This window comes from Microtus oregoni, unplaced genomic scaffold (genome assembly GCF_018167655.1).
Source record: "Microtus oregoni isolate MIOR12 unplaced genomic scaffold, Mior012 000160F_ref0000428, whole genome shotgun sequence".
NCBI lineage: Eukaryota > Metazoa > Chordata > Mammalia > Rodentia > Cricetidae > Microtus > Microtus oregoni.
This window is the reverse complement of record NW_024544815.1, coordinates 600807-621951: the sequence shown is the minus strand read 5'-3', so window position 1 is coordinate 621951 and position 21145 is coordinate 600807. Positions and strand designations below refer to the sequence as shown.

Genomic DNA, 21145 nt, shown 5'->3' with positions numbered 1-21145 from the left:
TTTCATAGTATACTGTTCATGCTTTGAATAGTAAACTTTAATATCCACTTGAAATTCTTATTTTAGTAAAGAATTAAAATTTAAATACACTCATAAATGAATATAGGTTGATTCCTTCTTTCTTTCTTAGTAGGATCTGTCTATGTAGTCCAGGTTGGTCTTGAGCTCACAGAGATTGGCCTGTCTCTGCCTCCTGAGTGCTGGGATCACAGATGAGCACCACTGCGTTTAGCTCAGTTAATTTCATGACAGTTATATTTGAAATTACTAGTTACCCAATCTTTCAAAAAAAGAACTTATAATGAATGTACTGATTATTAGTTATTTGGTACTAGATATAAATATACATATTTAATAAGCAAATATCAGATTGAACATTTTCAAGTTTTAAATATGGACTAAATTTTAAACTATATATAGTTTTATACCTTGAAATATATACATTGTAATACTATCAATTCAGTAAGAACTCTAGTATAGAAAAATGTAAATATCACTTAAATTATTTTCTAGCCAAAAACTGAATATTTAAAAAACAACAAGATTTTGCTACCACCAAGCTCCCTTAACTGATCTGTAAACAGTAGAGAATTATATTTCCCCCATTCTCTGAATTTTTCATCTTTCTATTCCTAAATAGGGATTTACTTCTAATCTCATATAAAATTCATTTATTTGTGTTATTAATCTGATTAATTCAACTTAAACTTTTCAATATTTACCAAGTCATTTAACTTTCTGACAGAAGACCATTAGTACCATTCATTTATAGTTAAAGGTATAAAGCCTAGAGAATAAACCACAAATGCAGTGTCCAGGGATGTGATTGGCAGCTGTGTGCTACTATGCAAATCTACAAGGATGTGATTGGTAGCTGTGTGCTACTATGCAAATCTACAGAAATGTGATTGATGGCTGTGTGCTACTATGCAAATCTACAGAAATGTGATTGGTGGCTGTGTGCTACTATGCAAATCTACAGAAGTGTGATTGGTGGCTGTGTGCTACTATGCAAATCTACAGGGATGTGACTGGTGTCTGTCGGCTACTATGCAAACGTATAGGAATGGGATTGGTGGCTGGGGGCCACTTTGCAAATCTACAGGAATGTGACTGGCAGCTCTGTGCTTTCATATAAGTCTATTGCTCTATCTTTTCAAATAAGACACATAACAAATTCTCTAACCTGTTAGCTAATCGAAACTCTCCACACAATTTTAAATTTCTGAGCACACAACACATGCCCCACACACTCACACACTCTGACTGTTGGTCTTTTTTGTCTTATAAGAACCAATACTAGGTATTTCCAGGAGTGAGATAACTATTTTTGTTCACACTAAATTACTGTGAAGTTCAGATGATCTTTTAACACTTGTCTTACTGGATAATTAAAAAAAAAAATACGAATACAAAATAAAGCAAGATACTTCTTGAGAGAAATACAAATATGGAATTGACAACAAATATTCAAGTTTTAAGTCAAAGCTGCTCATCACTGTGTTCTGGTCCAATGATTGACATGCCATGCCCGTCAATCTTCACCTTTTAAGACATCAGAACCAGAGCTGTAGAATTTGAAAAGCTTTAAGCATTTTATGTAGCAGATAATTTTTTACAGTCCAGAAAAGTTTTTGATCCTATAGACAGTGTTGACTCTTTGGGTTCTTGTTTAACTTGGTTCACAGACAGAGTATCTTCTAGACTTTCTTCAACTTTAAAACCAAACAAAAGACACAAAATGGTTAGTATATTTTATTACACTGTGGTCTCTTTAAAAGTATACAAATTAAAGCCAGACATGATGGTGTACACCTGTAATGCCAGCACTGGAGTGTTGAAAGCAGAGGATCAGGAATTCAGGTATACATGAGACTTTATCTTTAAAAAATAAAAACAATCTGAACCTAGAATAAACTCAAATAAACCACAGTTTAGAAAAGGGTCATGGTAAAATTGAAAAAAAAATATTTGGCATATTAGAAAACACAGCAGCACATCTTAAAATGATGGCCCTGTCTCAGCTGTGTGAGCTATGTCTGCTGAACTAGAACACTTCAGAACACCTGAGCACCTTCCACCATGCTTACAACCACATGAATGGAGAGCCAGCACACTGTCAACTGGCCAATACAATGCATCTTCACTTGTTCTTTTGTTTTGTTTTGGGGACAAGTTCACATTATATAGACCATGCTGGCCTTGAACCTAGAGACCAAGTGCTGGGATTAAAGGCAGGCACCACCACACCTTGCCTCGGATCATCATTCTCTATCAAGAACCTCTGCTCAGTTGCTCTTAGAGAGCAGAGGGTAGAGGGACGGCGACCTGCTTACTGATATGCTGGCCACATGCATATTGTTAGAGGTATACTGGACTTTATACTGCAGTTCAGTCAGCAACATGGGGAACCCAACGGCTCACATCCTGGAGGAATACATTGCTGGCTAGTTAGAGGTCGCAGTCTGCCATGGCCTGGCATCTTCTCATTAGCTGGGAAGCATGGAGCTCCCTCCCACCAGCAGAGCTTCCAGCTCTCTACCTGTCTTTGTCTGGGGAATGTCCCTGGTTGGGGGACTGACCTTATCTGCTCAGAAGATTCGTGCTAGGGGCTCTGCTATAGGAGAGATGTGCTGTTCTGCCCCAGGATAAGCCTTCTGATAGGGTTTGTCCCCAGGCTCCCCAGTCCTACATATTCCTTGTACTCTCTCACCGATGTCTGTGTCATGGGTGCCCCCTTCCTTCCATCCACTTTTCACGGATCGCCTACAAACCTTCCTGTCAAACCCTTAACCTCTTTCCCCTCTCAGCCTGACAGCCAACGAGCCAAGAAGGAAAGAGGACCCCACAATCCTGGTGAAATAACCCCCCAGATTACGACCTCACTAGATAAATCATACAAATTTGGATTAAAAGGGGTTTCTTTGAAAGCAGTTTGGATTAATGCTCCCAGAAATCCTATGTGACAACACAGAGGGAGAAAGCAAGCCTTAGAGGTAAGGATTAAAATAGTTGGGCTTAGTCCTCTCCTCTATCACTGACTAAATGTGAGCACTAGGCAATTAACTTCCCTGAGCCTTGGTTTCTCTATCTGTAGAATGAGAATACAGCTAACTTTCGAATGGTGTTACGACAATATATTTTCATATACTCATTTTTCTCCTCACCTGTAATGTTACTCTGTAGTTATAAAAGATTTCTGTGAATTTCATACAACTGTGTTTCCCTATAAATTTAAAAGGCTGTAACCCTTTCTAAAAGAAACTATTCAGTTGTATTTACCAAAAGAATGGTGATTAAGATAGAGCAAATACATGTTGTAAGGATAATTTCCGTGAAGATGTTTATACTTCAAAGTAAAATGCATACTGATCTCTTCCCATAGAAACTGTGTGAAAGTAATGTGGTGAGGTCAGGTGGGAGCGAACACGCTTTATCACTATGACGACTGGGTTAGCAACAACAAAAGATAACAAGGTCTTCAAACAAACTCATGTGCTCAAATCTTACTGATTTTTTGTAAATGTCCACAAAACTCAATATTTAAGTGTATAACCCAACTTCTTATTACTAACTCTTTATTGGCTACTTACTCCCATCCTTTCCATGTACATTTATCAATGTTATTTATTTATGTTATATACAGTGTTCTGCCTGCATGCCTGCCTACAGGCCAGAGGGGGTACCAGATCTCATTACAGATGGTGGTGAGCCATCATGTGATTGCTGGGAATCGAACTCAGGACCTCTGGAAGAACAGACACTGCTCTTAACCTCTGAGTCATCTCTCCATAATCTTTGCCCTAAAGTAGTTTTCCTTACATGACTTGCTTCTAGTACATTCTATGCATTCTAACACATTTTATGTATTCTAAAATAATTTTGCTAGTTTTACATCACCATAGACTTTCCATGGAAAAGCAGGTAATCAAGAAACGAGCTATGAGGCTAGGGAAATAGCTCAGAGGTTAGAGCACCTGGGCTCGGTTGCTAGCACCCATATGATGATCCACAACCATCCATAGCTCCAGTTCCAGGATAACCAAGGCCTTCTTCTGCCCTAGGGCCCTGGGCACCGGGAACACATGTTCTGCACATACATACCATACACACAGGCAAAACCCTTGTATGCAAAATAAATTAAATAAATCCAGCTAAGCATGGTGGTCACATGAGTTTGAGGCCAGCCTGGTCTATATAGTGAGTTCCAGGACAGCCAGTGAGACTCTGTTTCAAAAAATAAATAAATAAAAATAAATTATTCAAAATGAATAGTTTCCTCTTTCCTTCTTTTCCTGTCTGCACTGACGACTGAACCCAGTTCTTAGGACCTGCTAAGCAATAAATTACTCTCCCATCCAGCTCTCTTTTTATTTTGAGACAGGGTCTTGATAAGTTGCTCAGGCTGATATAGAACTTGTTTTGTAGACCAGGCTGGCCTTGAACTTGCAATCTTTCTGCCTAAGCCTTTAAAGTGCTGGGATAGACAACGAATAATTTCACTGGGATTAAATAATTAGACATAATAAGAAAAAATATTAGGTTAATGAAATATCTTCCTCTCATAATTTTATTTGAACTTTACAATACTATAATCCCACTGGGTAGAAATGAATGCTTTTTCCCTTGTTTGGTGGGGTGATACCAGGCAACTGTAAACTGACGGTCACTTACTCAGAGCTGGATGGCTGCCTACAACAAGTACCGGAACGGTTTGCACATCTCCCAACAGAACCCTGTTTACACTTCCCTCCAGATTCCCTGTTTCCTCAACAGCTTCAGCTTCCACCAGCAGACCCATTTCGAGATTGTGAACTGACTCTGGGAGGTTTCCCATGGCAGAGGCAGCGCTGCTGTTTTGCGTTAGGCATGTGTCTGTTCGAAGGTTCTGACTCTGACCAAGCAGTAGAGAATGATTATTCACTACAGCATTTCCTGCTGTATCCAGAAGTCCTGAAGGACCGGAGGAAGGGTGGCCATTTTCTGATACCAGAGCTTGGGATCCATCAAGAGAGGAGAGTCTTGGCTGTAACTTCAAACCCTTCTAAAGAGAAAAGAGTTATATCACAATGTTTGGATTTACTGAGTATGACATACTCATGGATATTCTTTGACAACAAAAAAAAATAATTGGAACACAAGGTAATAGGTATGTAGTTAATAACAAACAATGCATGAAGACAGAAACAAGGACCAAGGAAAAGCAATACAGCAAACTGTACTGCAGTCAGAGTCTCCCTCAAACTTTTCAGAACATAATATCCAAATTATCACCTTCAATCGCGGCATAAAGGATTCAAGAATTAATAAATAATAAAGAAATATATGGCCATTATTGTAATTTTACAGCAATTCTCTGAAGTCCTTAAAAGAGGAATCATGAAAGAAGAATAAGATTAAACTTAGCGTTTAATGGGTGCCTACCTGTAAGTGTGAAGAGATTTTGGGCTGAAATGAAGGAAGTGGGGAGAGCAAGTGGAACGGCTCTGGGGACCTACTTGCCCCCACTCTGCTGGTAACTGGTTCTCCCAGTGAATTTCCTGAGTTGAACAGGAGATGTACAGTTATTTCTCTTGAATTTTATAACAATCATTACTATCAGAATCGAGGACTTCAAAAAATCATCAGTAAGCTAGGCAAGGTAGCAAACGCATATATCCCTGAACTCTGGCAGTGCACGAAGGAGGACCAGCAGCACACACACACACACCGGGACACAGGAGCATGCAGAGATTTTTTTTTAATGATTATATGAGATAGTTAACTTCTTTCCAGATATAACACCAATTGATTTCTATGTTATAAAAAATATCCAGAAACAACCTACCTTCTGCAAATGTAACTGTTACAGTCTCTCTGAGAATATTCCCGCTATCTGTAGTCCACTGAAGCTGAAGTGAGAACATTTGTTTCAGCAAAAGCAACGGAGTTATACTGAAAATAATCTTAAGACATTAATACAACCATCGTATTTTCTTTTAAAAATGTACACTTTTTTTTTTTTTTGGTTTTTCGAGACAGGGTTTCTCTGTGGTTTTTGAGCCTGTCTTGGAACTAGCTCTTGTAGACCAGGTTGGCCTCGAACTCACAGAGACCCACCTGCCTCTGCCTCCCAAGTGCTGGGATTAAAGGCGTGCGCCACCACCGCCTGGCCTCTTTTACTTATTTTGTGTCTCGTGTACACACATGGTTTGGCATACATGTGGAAAACAGAGAACAACTTTTGGAAATGGCAAGCACTGTTACCTACTGAATCATCTAGCCAACTCTATTTTCCTTTTCTTTTTCTTTTAAGCAGGAGCTGATGTAGAGGCCACAGAAGAGTGATGCTTACTGGCTTGCTCTTTATGGCTTGCTCAGTCTGCTTTCTTTCTTTCTTTTCTTTCTTTCTTTTTCTTTCTTTTTAGGATGTATTTATTTATTATGCATACAATGTTCTGCCTTCAGAAGAAGGAACCAGATCTCATTTTAGATGGTTGTGAGCCACCATGTGGTTGTTGGGAATTGAACTCAGGACCTCTAGAAGAACAGCCACTCCTAACCTCTGAGCCAACTCTACAGCCCTCTATTTTCTTTTTTTACTCTCCCTCCCTCCCTTCTTCCCTCTCTCTCACTGTGTGTGTGTGTGTGTGTGTGTGTGCGCGCGCGCATGCACGCCTGTGCATGTATGCATATGGATCCAGAAGACAGCACTAAGTCTGTTTCCTTTGAGATGGCATCTTTTATTGGCCTGGAGCTCACCAATTAGACAGCTAGTTCCATCCTGCCCCCACCCCCCAGCACTGGGACTGGAAGTTCACGCCTACCACGCTCAGCATTTTTATGTGAGTCCTAGGGGATCCCACTTAGACCAGCATGTTTGTGCAGCAAGCACTTTACAGAATGAGCTCTCCCCCAGCTTCCTGTTTTATTTTCACTACACTCGTGTTTTTTTTCTGTAATCACTCTCTACTTGTCTACATTCTCAAAGCACAAGTATGTCCCACTATGTTAGGGTCTATGAACTCAGATATCAGCAATTTGGATAGGAAGTGTAGAAGGAAAATATTTTATTTCTTGAATTTGGTAGAATAATAATAAGTTTAGATACACAATAAACAAAGAGAAACCATCCAGCAGGTCTAGCATTTGAAATATCCAAGTACTAGGACTGAAGAGATGCCCGGCAGTGAAGCACCAGCTGATCTTCCAGAAGACCTAGGTTTGATTCCCAGAGCCCATCATGATGACTCACAACCACCTATTACCACACGTTCAGGGAATCCGACACCCTCTTCTGGCCTCCATGGGACCCAGGCATGCAAGCAAAACATCCACATACATAAGAAATAAGTACAATTCAAAAATGTTCAGATAGTAAAACTTGGAAAGTAAAAAGTCAAGAAGGCAAAAGTTAAAGCTACTCAGATTTTAATTCCTAAATTAGTCACTACTTCTACTGTAATCACTAATTTCTGGATAACTATGGTAAAAATATCTCAGAAATTACTAATATTGACAGAGAAATGACGATATAAAATATGAGGTAAACACTGATATTCATATATGGCATGGAGAGCTCACTTTGTGCACCTGAAACTGAACTACTTGACCTTGACCATCTATTTTTTAAAATGAGCAAGGGATATACTCAGTATGTGCTCAATAAATGTCTGTAAACTGAATAAAAAGTAGTTCTCATAAAGAAAAAATATTGATTCTTCTCTGTTATACTTAGATTTGGAAATCTACTGTTGTTTCTGTTCCTTGTGAGGGTAGTAAGAAATATGCAGTTAAGTCATTATCTGAGAGCTTGTGGAATTCATATTTTAGAAAATTACCTAATGTATTTCCTTAAATCATAGCAATTGAGATGGTGTAACAGTAGCCTTTTCTATTAAGTATTACCAGAACTAGAGACTCGCTAATGCATTAATGGGAGCTGGAAGGACTCTAATGAAACAAAGAAATGGGTGTGATCGTACCGTTGCTGGAATAATCTCTGGATTAGATACCATATCTCCCGTCCTCAAGGATTTCCGTACCTCATGGATATGATTTTTTATATCATTTACAGTTGGAAAAAAGGACAAATTATGTCTTTCAGGTACCTCATCAGGTTTGAACAGCTCTCTTTCCACAAATTTTCTGTGGAGGATATAAAATAAAAATATAACTGTAATGATGCCCTTATGGACTGACTGAAAGTTTCTCTTTCAATATAAGCTTTTATAAAGTATGATTCATATTTCTATAAATAATTCATATGTATGTAAATAATTCTGTAAATAATAAAATATTAGCCATTTTAGATTTCTTTCTATTCATTAAAACATAGAATTTGCCAGGTGGTGGTAGCCCACGCCTTTAATCCCAGCACTCAGGAGACAGAGGCAGGCAGATCTCTGTGAGTTCGAGGTCAGCCTGGTCTACAGAGAGAGTTCCAGGACAGGCTCTAAAACTACAGAGAGAAATCCTATCTCAAAAGAAAAGAAAAGAAAAGAAAAAACAAACCAAAGGTTAAAGAAAGATGCTATTTTTTGTTTGTTTGTTTTTTGTTTTGTTTTGTTTTGTTTTTCAAGACAGGGTTTCTCTGTAGTTTCTCTGTCTCTGCCTTCCAAGTGCTAGGATTAAAAGCTTACACCACCGCTGCCCAGCAAAAGGTGCTATTTTAATTGGTTCAAATCACACTATTACAGAGCTTTAGCATTTTATTTTGTTTGTTTGCTTGTTTCAAGACAGGGTTTCTATGTGTAAACAGCACAGGCTGTCCTGGAACTCACTCTGTAAATCAGGCTGGCTCAAACTCACAGAGATGCACCAGCCTCTGCCTTCCAAGCGCTGGGATTAAAAGTGTGTGCCACCACCATCCAACTGAGCTTGGACATTTTTATGAATTAAACTTGGACCACAATCCTCAATTTGAACATTATAATGTTTTTAAGTGCTTACCATATCAGACACAATTCTGAACACACTACAGATATTTCCTTCAACTATTACTGTGACCATGTGACCCGGTGCAAGAATCAATTCCACCTTACAGATGAGGGAGTTGAAGGCTGCACAAGTTGAAGTTGCCCTGAATTATATACCTGTTTAATAAGTAAGAAAACATGGACCTATTTCCAATTTGTATATGTAAACACAATGTTACACTGCTTCTAAAGGCACCAATTAATACTACATGAAACTTGATGGTTCGAATATTGTGAGAAAATAAGATTTCGGAAGGCAAGATGGTGTAAGAAAAGTAGCATTGCTACACAATTACATGTTTAATACATTTGTGCTTTATATATTACATTTATTAGACCTGCAGAGATTTATTACTTTTCTTTCTCATTGAACCTCTTTTTAAATAAGTAGAATAAGAATTGTAAAAATTTGAAATAAGTAGAATAAGCCAAATTTTAGTAAATAGTGGATGGCTTTACTAAATTTTGGCTTTGTTCTGTAGGCAACTCAATGAAAACAAATCTTTATTTCTGAAAACAGAAAGGTTATATGGTGTCTGCTCACTGTAGCTGTGCACACTTTGAATCCCAGCACTCAGGATGCAGAGGCCAGTAGATCTCTATGACACCTGGTCTACATAGTGAGTTCCAATTTAGCCAGGGCTATACAGTGAGACCCAATCTCAAACAAACAAAAACTAATTCTTATAATTCTCATTTTCTTATTCAGATTTCAGTACACAGTAAACAAAAGGAACAAAGTATCATAACATTACCCACAGGCTATAGAGCCAGATCCAGGTTTCAGTTCTGACACTGTCTTTCAAGGCAATTACTTAGCAATTTTTAATTTCTATTTTTTCATGTGTAAAATGATATAGTTAAAGGTTTGGCAGAATATGTGATATACATATATCAATCACCTTATTACAATAATTATCATTGTAGTTTATCTGGATAGTTATTCATCTAATGAAAAGCCTTTTCTTTCTTTTTTCAAGACAGGGTTTCTCTGTGTAGCCATGCCTGTCCTAGAACTAGCTCTGACGACCAGGCTGGCCTTGAACTCATAGAGATCCACTTGCTTCTGCTTCCTGAGTGCTGGGATCAAAGGTGTGTGCCATCACCTCCAGCCTAATGGAACTTGTATTTGTAGTATTTTGACGTATCTTTAATGGTACTCAAGATACTTAATTAATGTTGTTGTGATACATATTTATAATCGAATATAACACAGTTATAGTAAATAGTTTAACTTATCTTTTTAAAAATCAAATATTTTAATTTTTGAGAACATCATACATGTATATATTCTATTTTGATTATATTCATTCCCCATTACAATAAAATTCTATTTAATTTCAAATAATCTAAAATAATTACTTTAATTTAGGTTTTTAATTTTCTGATTCTACACATTTTTATGTCAAAAATATGTATCATGTAATTCAATTCATTTCAGGAATAGTGACTCACACCTCTAATACCAGCACTTAGTTTCCTGAGATTGCTGAAAACTGGAAGCCAACCTGGGCTTTATAAGTGAATTAAAGGCCAGGAAGACCTTAGCTAGTAAAATAAAATAAATTCATCACGTAGAAATAGTCTAATCTGCCAAAGATTTAGTGTCTCAAATAAGCATTTAGAATTTATTAAGAAATACCATATGAAGCTTGCCAAGCATTGGCTGAAAACAATGTTCACAGATGAGATGCATATGTCCTGGAAAATCAATGCTTAGTGTATCACCTAGGCAACCAGTGTAAAAGAAAACGCTGCTTCTCCTGTACCTGAGCTGCTTCCTCACTGCATACACTTGTCCTACTCCCTGAGACACTAATTCCTGAATCTTATGCGCTACTTGTGGGTGGAGACGTGAGGGCAACGCACAGTTCTCATCTCTGACTACAGTTTCCTCTTCTTCAAGAGAAGACATAGGAAAAGGAGATGGAGAGAGGCCACGAGTCTCTAATTCATGATACTGATGAGCTTGCTGTGTAGGTAACTGCACATACCATCTGATAAGAGAAAACATTTGAAATTATTAAAATTTAAATATTAAAATTTGATAATTCAGACAAAAGTGGAAATCATATTACTTAGGCTAATATGCATCAAGAAAAGGAATAATCTTTTAAACAAAAATCACATATGATTATGCTATGTAGAACAAAATTTAAAATGTCTTATGTTCAACTCCTCTAAGATTGACTTTATACTCAAAGAGGTAACTTCATTAACTTTTACTATGACCCTGTGTTAAGGCAATGCAAGGATTTACACATATATGAGGGTAGAGAGATTGCTCAGAAGTTAAGAGCACTTGCTGATCCACATGGTAGCTTACAGACATCTGTAACTCCAGCTCCAGGGACCCAAAGCTCTTTTCCAATTTACATAGGTACCAGGCATGCACATGATACACACAGAGAGAGAGAGAGAGAGAGAGAGAGAGAGAGAGAGAGAGAGAGAGAAGAAGAAGAAGAAGAAGAAGAAGAAGAAGAAGAAGAAGAAGAAGAGAAGAGGAGAGGAGAGGGAGGGAGGGAGGGAGGGAGGGAGGGAGGGAGGCGATTTAACTTTTGGTGAAGCACTTGGATAGTCTTTTACATTTATTATTTGTGTATGTGTATATGTGGGGACACCTATGTGTCAGCATGCATATGTAGAGGTCAGAGAACAACTTGAAGGAGTCAGTTCTTGCCTTTTATCATGTGGACCCTGGAGAGTGAACTCACTGAGCTATCCCACTGACCCCCTGTACTTCTGCTTGATATAAACCGATAAGAACAAAAGAGAGCAAGTTGTATAGTATGGAGCTGGAGAGATAACTCAGTTGTTAAGAGTATTTGGTATACTTTCAGAGATCCCAGGTTTGATTCCCAGCACACACATGGTGATTCACAACCATCTCTAACTCATGTCCTAGGGGATCCAATGCCCTTTTCTGACCTCCATGGCATCAAAATGTACACGATGCACATATATACATCCAGGAAAACCTCTTAAACACAAAATAAAAATTTAAAATCTAATGATATTTTTAAAATAAAAATATTAGAGCTGCATATTTTAAAAATTGAAGGGCCTAATTATTGACTTCATTTTTTAAATTTTTATAAACGATCATATAAAAGTTTTCCTTATATTTGACCTCATGCAATAATAAATTCTTCACCTGGATTAACAAATAAAGAACAGTAAGCCAGAAATATTATAGTTCCTTCTATCTAAAACATGAAGCATAAAATAAAATTTTACTTAGGGCTTAAAATTCACAGATGGCTGTCATAGTAATCAACAACGTATGCTTTGAGTTATACACAATTTTTAGGTAATAAACTTAATAACATATACAATAGTAAATAAGTTTAATACTGGTGAGGTATCTAACTTATAAAGCCAGTCCTCGAAGAAACAACTGAAAACATACTGTCTGAGTATCATACCGAAGAACACCCCCAGCATCCACCCGGTTCTCCTTCAGCATGCTGAAGGCTTTCTCCTGTTCCACTCTGATCATCTTCCTGTCCATCTGCGGGTCTGTAGGCACTCTATATTCAGGGAACTTCTGTACCTTTTTAATGTAAATCCTTTGTGCAATACAAAGAAGAAACTCTTCATTATAATCTCAAGAAATACCTAACATCAATAAAGAACTCAAAAGAAAAGTTAGAGAACATTGAACTTAGTATTCAGAAGCTTACAAAAGCTGTCATATTGAGTGCATGATGCTTAGAAAATCAACAATGATCACAAACTGAGTATAAATATCTAAATATAGACTTTTTTAACCTTTTTCTCCTTCCCTGTCCTGGAAGCCATAATTTGCATTTGGTTTATTTTATGGATCTTCTTCCAAGATGATCGCCTTGAAACTCTCATTACCTAAATTCATTCATACAACAAAGATGTGTAAATTTTTTTTCTTTTTTTTCAAGACAGGGTTTCTCTGCATATCTCTGCCTATCCTGGAACTCATTCTGTGTACTAGGGAGACATTGAACTCACAGCAATCCACCTGCCTCTGCTCAATCCCCCAGTACTGGGATTAAAGGTGAGCACCACTGCCTGGCCAACAACAACACATAAATTAAGCCACTCATGGTGATGCATGCCTTTAATCAAAGAGAGGAGGATCTTTATGAGTTCACGGCCAGCCTGATCTACATAGCAAGTTCCAGGACAGCTACACACCTGGGCTACCTGTACCACTTTCCTATCCCCCAGCCCAATATGCCTTTAACACTATTCATTTTACTAATAATTTTGAACAGTTTCAATGTCTAAGAGAGTATAGAATATTAAGAAAAAATCCTTCATTGATTCATATTTTTTATTCTCACCCAGAGCAATGACAACCTAGTCCTCTGCCTAAAAATTACTATGGCTCTTATACATTTCTGGTATTAGTGTAAATTGGTAAAATCTCTCAGAAGCATTTTTTTTCCTTGTCAACATTTTAAAAATTATAACCTTTCCCTGACAATTACCATTATACTTATTTATCCTACTAATAAACTGAAATGAGGTTATTGATTGTGGTTTTGATCTAATACAGAGTTTGTCACTAGGTATATTGGTAAACATCTGTAAATCCCAGAATTAAAGAAGCAGAGGCAGGAGGATGAGAAATTCAAGGCCACCCTTGGCCACACAGTGTATATGAAGCTAGCCTGCTTTGAGGTCTCATATATACTCAAGTCATGCCCAGTGTCTCAGACTACTTCTTGTCATCTGTGCAAGATGTAGACTCTCAGCTCCCTCTCCAGCACTACGTCTGCCTGCATGCCGCCACATCCCACCATGATAATGGACTGAACCTCGGAACTATAAATCACCCAATTAAATGTTTTTCCTTTGTAACAGTTGCCATGGTCAGGTTGGAGAGATGGCTCAGAGGTTAAGAGCACTATATGGTCTTCCAGAGGACCTGAGTTCAATTCCCAGCAACCACATGGTGGCTCACAGCTATCTGTAATGAGATCTGGTGCCCTCGTGCACTCAGGACACTGTATGTAAAATAAATGAGTGAATGAACAAACAAACAAATAAATAAATATATAGATAAATAAATTAGATAGATAGGTAGATAGGTAGGTAGATAGATGATAGATAGATAGATAGATAGATAGATAGATAGATAGATAGATAAAAAAGTTGCCATGGTCATGGTGTCTCCTCATAGCCATAGAAACCCTAACTAAGATAAATATTCACTATAGTCTTTTCAGGCAGCAGAAAAGAGGGAATACTATTACCTCAGTTTAAGGAAAGAAAATATTAGCAGGCTTTACTGACCTTTTAGGGTAGAAGAGGATATGTGTATATTCATACACATACACATCCATATACAGAAAATCTTTGTAAGATGAGACAAAAAAAAATGTTAAGAGTTGAGGCTTTGGGCTGGAGAGATGGCTCAGAGGTTAAGAGCGCTGGCTGCTCTTCCAGAGTTCCTGAGTTCAACTCCCAGCAACCACATGGTAGCTCACAACCACCTATAGTAATATTTGGTGCCCTCCTCTGGCGTGGGCACACGTGCAGGCAGAATATTGGACACTTAATAAATAAATAAAATCTTTTAAAAAGAGAGTTGAAGCTTTAATGAGAAAGATACAAAACAGTAGTGGAAAAAAGAACTTACAACTTACATAACTGAACTGTTTAAACTTAATAGAAATGCTTCTATTTGCTATTCAAAATTAAAACTTCAATGTAAAAACATAAAGTAAGATAAAATAGCTTACCTGGCTGGGCACGTAGCTCTGTAGAGATGACAAGACCTGCTTCCTTGTTCACTGAGTCTCTGTAACTGGAAACCTTTTCTCCTTGGTCCATACTGACACTCCATTACCACAGCTCGACTACCTGTAGCCCAAAACCAACCAATGACAGTAATTTAGGTGCTCATATATTCTAGGCAGATCTTTAACAACTTGGTTGTGGCAATTTCAAAATCTATAGTATTAATTACATAATCTTATGGAGCAAAACATCAGTATTTCTTACTAAAAATGCAGACAGTTTTTATATTCTTACCTCTATTTTTGATACATATGAAAATTCCCATAATTTTCTTTTTCTTTTTTGATACAGGGTCCACTAAGTAGCCTTGGCTGGCTTTGAACTCCTACAGAGCCTTCTACCTCTGCTTCCCTGAGTGCTGGATTATAAAGTTGTGCCCAGTACTTCTGAATGAGTTTTTTGTTTGTTTGTTTTGTTTTGTTTATATATAGCCTTGGTCGTCCTGGAACTTACTACATAAATCAGACTGGCCTCAAACTCAGAGATATTCCTATCTCTGCCTTCTGAATGCTGGGATTAAAGGTATATGCCACTATGCCCGGCCTAACATGGATATTTTTTTAAAGTCTGGAAATACTAAGCCAGGGATTGCATGTAGAGAAGTTTATAACATTGTCAACAGAAGTAAAAATCAGCACATTAATTCTTTTTTTAATTTATCTTTTATTATGTATACAGTGTTCTGCCTACACACCAGAAGAGGGCACCAGATCTCATTACAGATGGTTGTGAGCCACCACGTAGTTGCTGGGAATTGAACTCAGGACCTCTGGAAGAACAGCCAGTGCTCTTAACCTCTCTCTGAGCCTTCTCTCCAGCCCCCCCCAACCCCCACAGCACATCAATTCTTTCCTCTTTTTTTTTTAATTAAAAATTTCCGCCTCCTCCCTGCCTCCCATTTCCCACCCCCACTCTTCTCCCCCTAGCACATCAATTCTTTATGAGTAAATCTGAAGCCTAAAAACCTCAAAAAACAAAGCTTCTGGAACTTATCTGGCTGTAGAATCTGTTCTAAACAATGAAATTTTATATGTCTGTCCATATATCTATCATCTATCTATCTGAGAGATGATTTATTTTTGTTAGTGAGACTATAAAGAATTGCTTTTGATTAGGTAATGTTGTCTATAGATCTACTTGCAATTGAAAGTTCTATTTATGAAGTATTATTTATTCAGTGTCATAGAGTAAAACTAATTTTATGACATAAATTAGTTATATTTGCTGTCTTCTTTTTAGTTTAATATTCATTTCCAGCAAATAAAATTAAATTCTTACCTACCAAAATGAAATGTATCCTGTCACAGAGAAATCACATGTTCACAAAAAGCACAGCTGCTGGGGAGCTATAAGTAACTGATGAGAAGTACCTGCATTGACAAACGGGATTCCGTCATAGGGGACATACTGGGACTTCCACATCAAGCGCGTGGCAGGTTTGGCTGGGCTTGGAGACTGGCGTGTGCCCCAGACACTCTGGGTTTGCTGCTTGTGAAAAGTTAGGATGCTTTCCAATTCAGTCTCACTCACACAGTAGCCACGGTAGGAGTCTCCAATTTTCTGTAAAGGGAGGGAACAGTTAGTTTAACAAGACAGTTTCCTAACATAAAACAGCATCAGTTCACTTCCTCACCACTGGCCTGTACAACCAGTGGGGTCTGATCTGAACTCAAGTGCTATCGTCAAACAGATGTAAGTTAGAAAAGAAAGCTTGAAGAATATGTAATATACCATTCTCTTGGGTATCTAAAATTCTACCCCCAGATCAACTAATACAAGTTTAAAGCTAGCTTTGTCTGCATAGTGAGTATCAGGCCAGCTATGGCTACATTGTGAGATCATCTCCAACAAACACACAGTCAAAACAATAACAACAAAAGCCAGCTAAGTATCTGAATGAAACAAAGAAATCAGTCTAAAACTTTGAGTCTGGATATCTAAGGAAACGGTGTTTATTAATGGAACAGGCAAAGAATTTAGGAAGCAGAACTGATATGGTTGCAGTGAATATAAGGTAAACTCTAAATAAAACTTCCAAAAAGACGCTGAAGGTCTGGGACAACAGTAAGAATTACAGAACTGGTGATACAGGTTTGCAAAATATTTTATAGGGGGCTGGAGAGGTGGCTCAGCGGTTAGGAGCATTGCCTGCTCTTCCAAAGGTCATGAGTTCAATTCCAGGCAACCACATGGTGGCTCACAACCATCTGTTATGAGGTCTGGTGCCCTCTTCTGGCCTGCAGACATACACACAGACAGAATATTGTATGCATAATAAAATTAAATAAATATTTAAAAATAAATAAATAAAACAAACAAAATATTTTATAGTTGAAAGTCAACAAAATAGGTAAAATCCTTCAAAAGATAAAGTGAAGACAAGGTCAAAAGCAAATCTTGAGGAAGTTATAGTGAGACTATAAAAAGAAACAAATGAAAACAGAGAGAGAAAGAGGGAGGGAGGGAGGCAGGAGGTAATTCAAAGCAAAAGTAGAAAGGAATGATAACAAGGAAAGTCAGCCACAGAGAAGAAATGAGAGTAGAGCCAGAAGAGCTTTATATGACTGCCGCTTTTTCTCTTGTTCCAGTCTGTATTTCAGGGACAGGGCTTCATGTAGCCCAAGCTGGTCTCAAACTCATGTAGCCAAGGAACATTCTAAACTCTTGATTCTCCGGCCACCACCTCCCAAGTGCTGGGAGTACAGGCAGGCACCACACAATAGGCAAAACTCCCGCTTTACCAGAGCCTTTATCTTTAAAGAATGAAACAACAAGCGAGCTTAGATTAAGCATAAATGCATACAGAATATGACAGATAGCGACTTACTATTTGTATGCAAAAATGTTCAGTCAGGGATGAAATGTTGCCATAACCAGGTAAATGAAACCCACCTCACAACTCCTAAGATGGCAGGCCCATATAGGTGTGTTAGAAGAAAGTGGCTGCAGAGGAGACGGCAAAGATTCCTCGAGCAGTCTGGGAGAGAAGAGTAGATGTAAATACACAGTCATGCACACACAAAACATTTAACTGCTTTGTTTTTCTTTACTTCGTAATGTGTGTGTGATACTGTAATATATGGGCACACATGTGCATATACATGTGTGCGTATGTATATCAAAACCAGAGGTTGACATTAGATATTTTCCATAGTCACCCTTAACTTTTCAGGTTTTTTGTTTGTTTGTTTTGTTTTCAGACAGGGTCTCTCTGTGTAGCCCTGACTGTCCTGGAACTTGCTCTGTAGATCAGTATGGACTTGAACTCACAGAGATCCGCCTGCCTCTGCCTCCCAAGCGCTGGGATTAAAGGCGTGCGCCACCACCACACCATCTGGCTCACCTTGTTTAAGACTGGGTTTCTCACTAAACCTGGAGCTCACTAACTCTGCAAACTGGCTGGCTAGTGAACTCAAGGGCTCAGTCTTCCTTTGGGCCCACTTCCCAGAGGCCACAGACAAGAACTACTACACCTGGTTTTGAACACAGAACCTTGTACTTCGTGCCGAATGCTTTACTAACTAAGCCATCTCCCCACATCTTTAAAAAAATATTTTATGTATCTTCATAGTTAACCTGCATGTAAGTTAACACACCACCACATGTGACTGGGGTCAGAGTGGGCATTGTATCCCCTGGAACTGGAATTATGGGAACTGTAACCCACTGTATGAGTGATAGGAACCATACCTAGGTCCTCTACAAGAACAGGTACTCTTAAGCACAGAACCATCTCTCCAGCCTCTGACTCCTTTTTAAAAACAAACAAAAATTTCTGTACATGTATTTAATGCTAGATGTATTCCATGCCATTGATTTATGTTTTTCTGGTTTATTCTAGGAATCTCTTTTTTTTTTCTATAAAACCTTTAGAAACAATTTCTTCCTTTTCACAAAGGATCATATCAACGACCTCTTAATTGCTGAGCAGTCTCTCCTGCCACAGTAACTTTTTTATTGATAATCTACATTATAGTTCCTGATGGGGCTAAAGGATAAAGCAATAAACTCTTCTTAGATATGGCCAGAGGTGACCTATGAAAATGTTCACCACTCTCTTTTTTTAATTTATTTATTAAAAATTTCCACCTCCTCCCATCCTCCCCCTCTCTCTCCAGTCCTAAGAGAAGTCAGGGTGCCCTGCGCTGTGGGAAGTCCAAGGCCCTCCTCCCTCCATCCAGGTCTAGGAAGGTGTGCATCCAAGCCACTCTCTTCATTCAGAAAACCGTACAGAATCGTGTCAATCAAGAGGCTCAGATCTTGAGTTCATTTTTAAAATACCCAGGGAACTGCCCAGATCATCAAGGACACACGTACGTCTAAAACCGTGAAGTATTTGTAAAGTGTTCCTTTAAAGAAGCAAGCCGGGCGGTGGTGGTGCACGCCTTTAATCCCAGCACTTGGGAGGCAGAGGCAGGTGGATCTCTGTGAGTTCGAGACCAGCCTGGTCTACAAAGCTAGTTCCAGGACAGGCTCCAAAGCCACAGAGAAACCCTGTCTCGAAAAACCAAAAAAAAAAAAACAAAAAAAAAAGCCATATTGGCAGAAGAGTGGTCGAGTTGGTGGTCATGCACAGGCAAAACAGTGGGGCTAGCCAGAGTCAAGAGCTGTAGGAATTCTGCCAACTTCTAAGTCTATCTTACATCCCAATTATACATTCTAGATCTGGGGAAATAGCCATAGGATGAGTTCAGGGACCCACTGGTTCTACTGTGAGACAGACTTCACTAAAACTCCATTAATCAACTTGACCTCCAGAAGCCCCTCCTTTAACTGAAGGACTACAATGCTCTTGGGATTTAATAGAATCAGTATCAATTCAGAACCAGTATCCAAAAGACCCTGGAAGGTCTAATTACTTCCACAGTGTACACTTAGCCTGGTTAAAAAAAAAAAAAAAAAAAAAAAAAAAAAAAAAAAAAAACAGGGGAAGTCTCTCTGGGGAAATGTAGGAGAAAGGCTAATAGCAAAATTCTTAGGTATTTTAGCAAGGTCCTTTCCTAAGGGGAATCTGTTCTTCTTTTCATTCAAGGGGTTTTGTATCTGCAAACTTAATCATATCTAAAAACTGGTTTAGTGACTGAGATTCCTTCTTGCCACCATCCAATGTAGACTTTCATTAGTCTGAGAATATGTTTGCTTATACAGATCAAACAAAAACACAGTAGGCTTCTTATTTATTTCATTCCTGGAAACACCACGACTGTTTAGCTAGTACCAAAGGTCCACCCAAGTCATGCCACCACAGAGATCATCTTGCCTGTGCTGCGCATTATGGGTCAGGGTATGACTTTGTCTATATGCCCACTGCGATAACTATACTCACCTTAGCAAATGATAGAAGACAGGGTTTACTTTGACTTACAGTTCCAGAGAGAGAGAGTCCCTCATGGCAGAGAAGTCACACAGGAAGCAGAGAGAGACAGCAGGAAGTGGGGCAAGGTTCCAAACCCTCCACACCTGCCCCCAGTGACTACTTCTTCCTGCAAAGTCCTATGATCTCCACAGACAAGGACACTACTGGGGACCACTGTGTTAGAAAAGATGAACCATGGATGACCTTTCTCAAAGCATCATGTCCACCAAATACAGACTCATTTTTGTATTTTTGTAAAACAAATACTACAAGATTTTAAATCACAGATAACCACCAAACAGTAATAGTGTGTGACCGCAATACCCCATTCTCACTACTGGACAACTCAACTGCACAAAAAATGAATAAAGAAACACTGAAATTAAACATCATTACAGACCAAACTAACTGACGGGCCCAACTGACAGCTACAAAACATTCTGCCCAAACAAGGAGGATACACGCTCTTCTCAACAACCCATGGAACTGTCTCTAAAATAGCTCATGCATTAAAACACAAAGCAAGTCTCAACAAATGTAGGAAAGTTGAAACAACATCCTGTATTCTTGCTGATTATGATGAATAAATCCAGAATTGTTATTATTATTATTCAATATTTTGGTTTTTGAAAAAAAGAGTTTTCTCTGTGTAGCCCCGGCTCTCCTAGAACTCCCTCTGTAGACCAGGCTGGCCTTGAACTCACAGAGATCCTCCTGCCTCTGCTTCCCAAGTGCTGGGATTGAAGGTATGGGCTACAACTGCCTGGCATAAAGCCAGAAATTAACAGCAATAGAAACTTCAAAAAATTTACAAACTCATGGAGATTAAGCAATACATTGTTGAATGATGACTGGGTCATTGAAGAAATCAAGAAGGAAAAAATTCCTAGACATGATGAAAAAAAACAAAAATATAAACAAATGGTTCACATGTTTTCTTTCTTTCTTTTTTGTTTTGGTTTGGTTTTTGTTTTGTTCTGTTCTTTTGAGACAGGGTTTTTCTGTAGCTTTGGAGCCAGACTAGGCTGGTCTCTAACTCACAGAGATC

At 38.4% G+C, this 21145-nt stretch overlaps 1 protein-coding gene across 1 annotated transcript in view; it reads right to left on the bottom strand.

Annotated features, from left to right (window-relative positions):
- Positions 1 to 957: 957 nt before the first annotated feature.
- Positions 958 to 21145, bottom strand: part of LOC121445125 (calcium-responsive transcription factor-like) — a 30137-nt gene continuing 9949 nt past the window's right edge. Inside the window, exons 7-16 of the mRNA XM_041647133.1 lie at positions 17634 to 17718; positions 16112 to 16301; positions 14684 to 14804; positions 12383 to 12526; positions 10727 to 10954; positions 7965 to 8127; positions 5828 to 5891; positions 5425 to 5540; positions 4675 to 5041; positions 958 to 1715 (exon numbers count right to left, since the gene is read on the bottom strand). Coding sequence (XP_041503067.1) covers positions 1597 to 1715; positions 4675 to 5041; positions 5425 to 5540; positions 5828 to 5891; positions 7965 to 8127; positions 10727 to 10954; positions 12383 to 12526; positions 14684 to 14804; positions 16112 to 16301; positions 17634 to 17718 — 1597 coding nt within the window. The 3' untranslated portion in view covers positions 958 to 1596. The remainder of the gene's footprint in view (positions 1716 to 4674; positions 5042 to 5424; positions 5541 to 5827; positions 5892 to 7964; positions 8128 to 10726; positions 10955 to 12382; positions 12527 to 14683; positions 14805 to 16111; positions 16302 to 17633; positions 17719 to 21145) is intronic.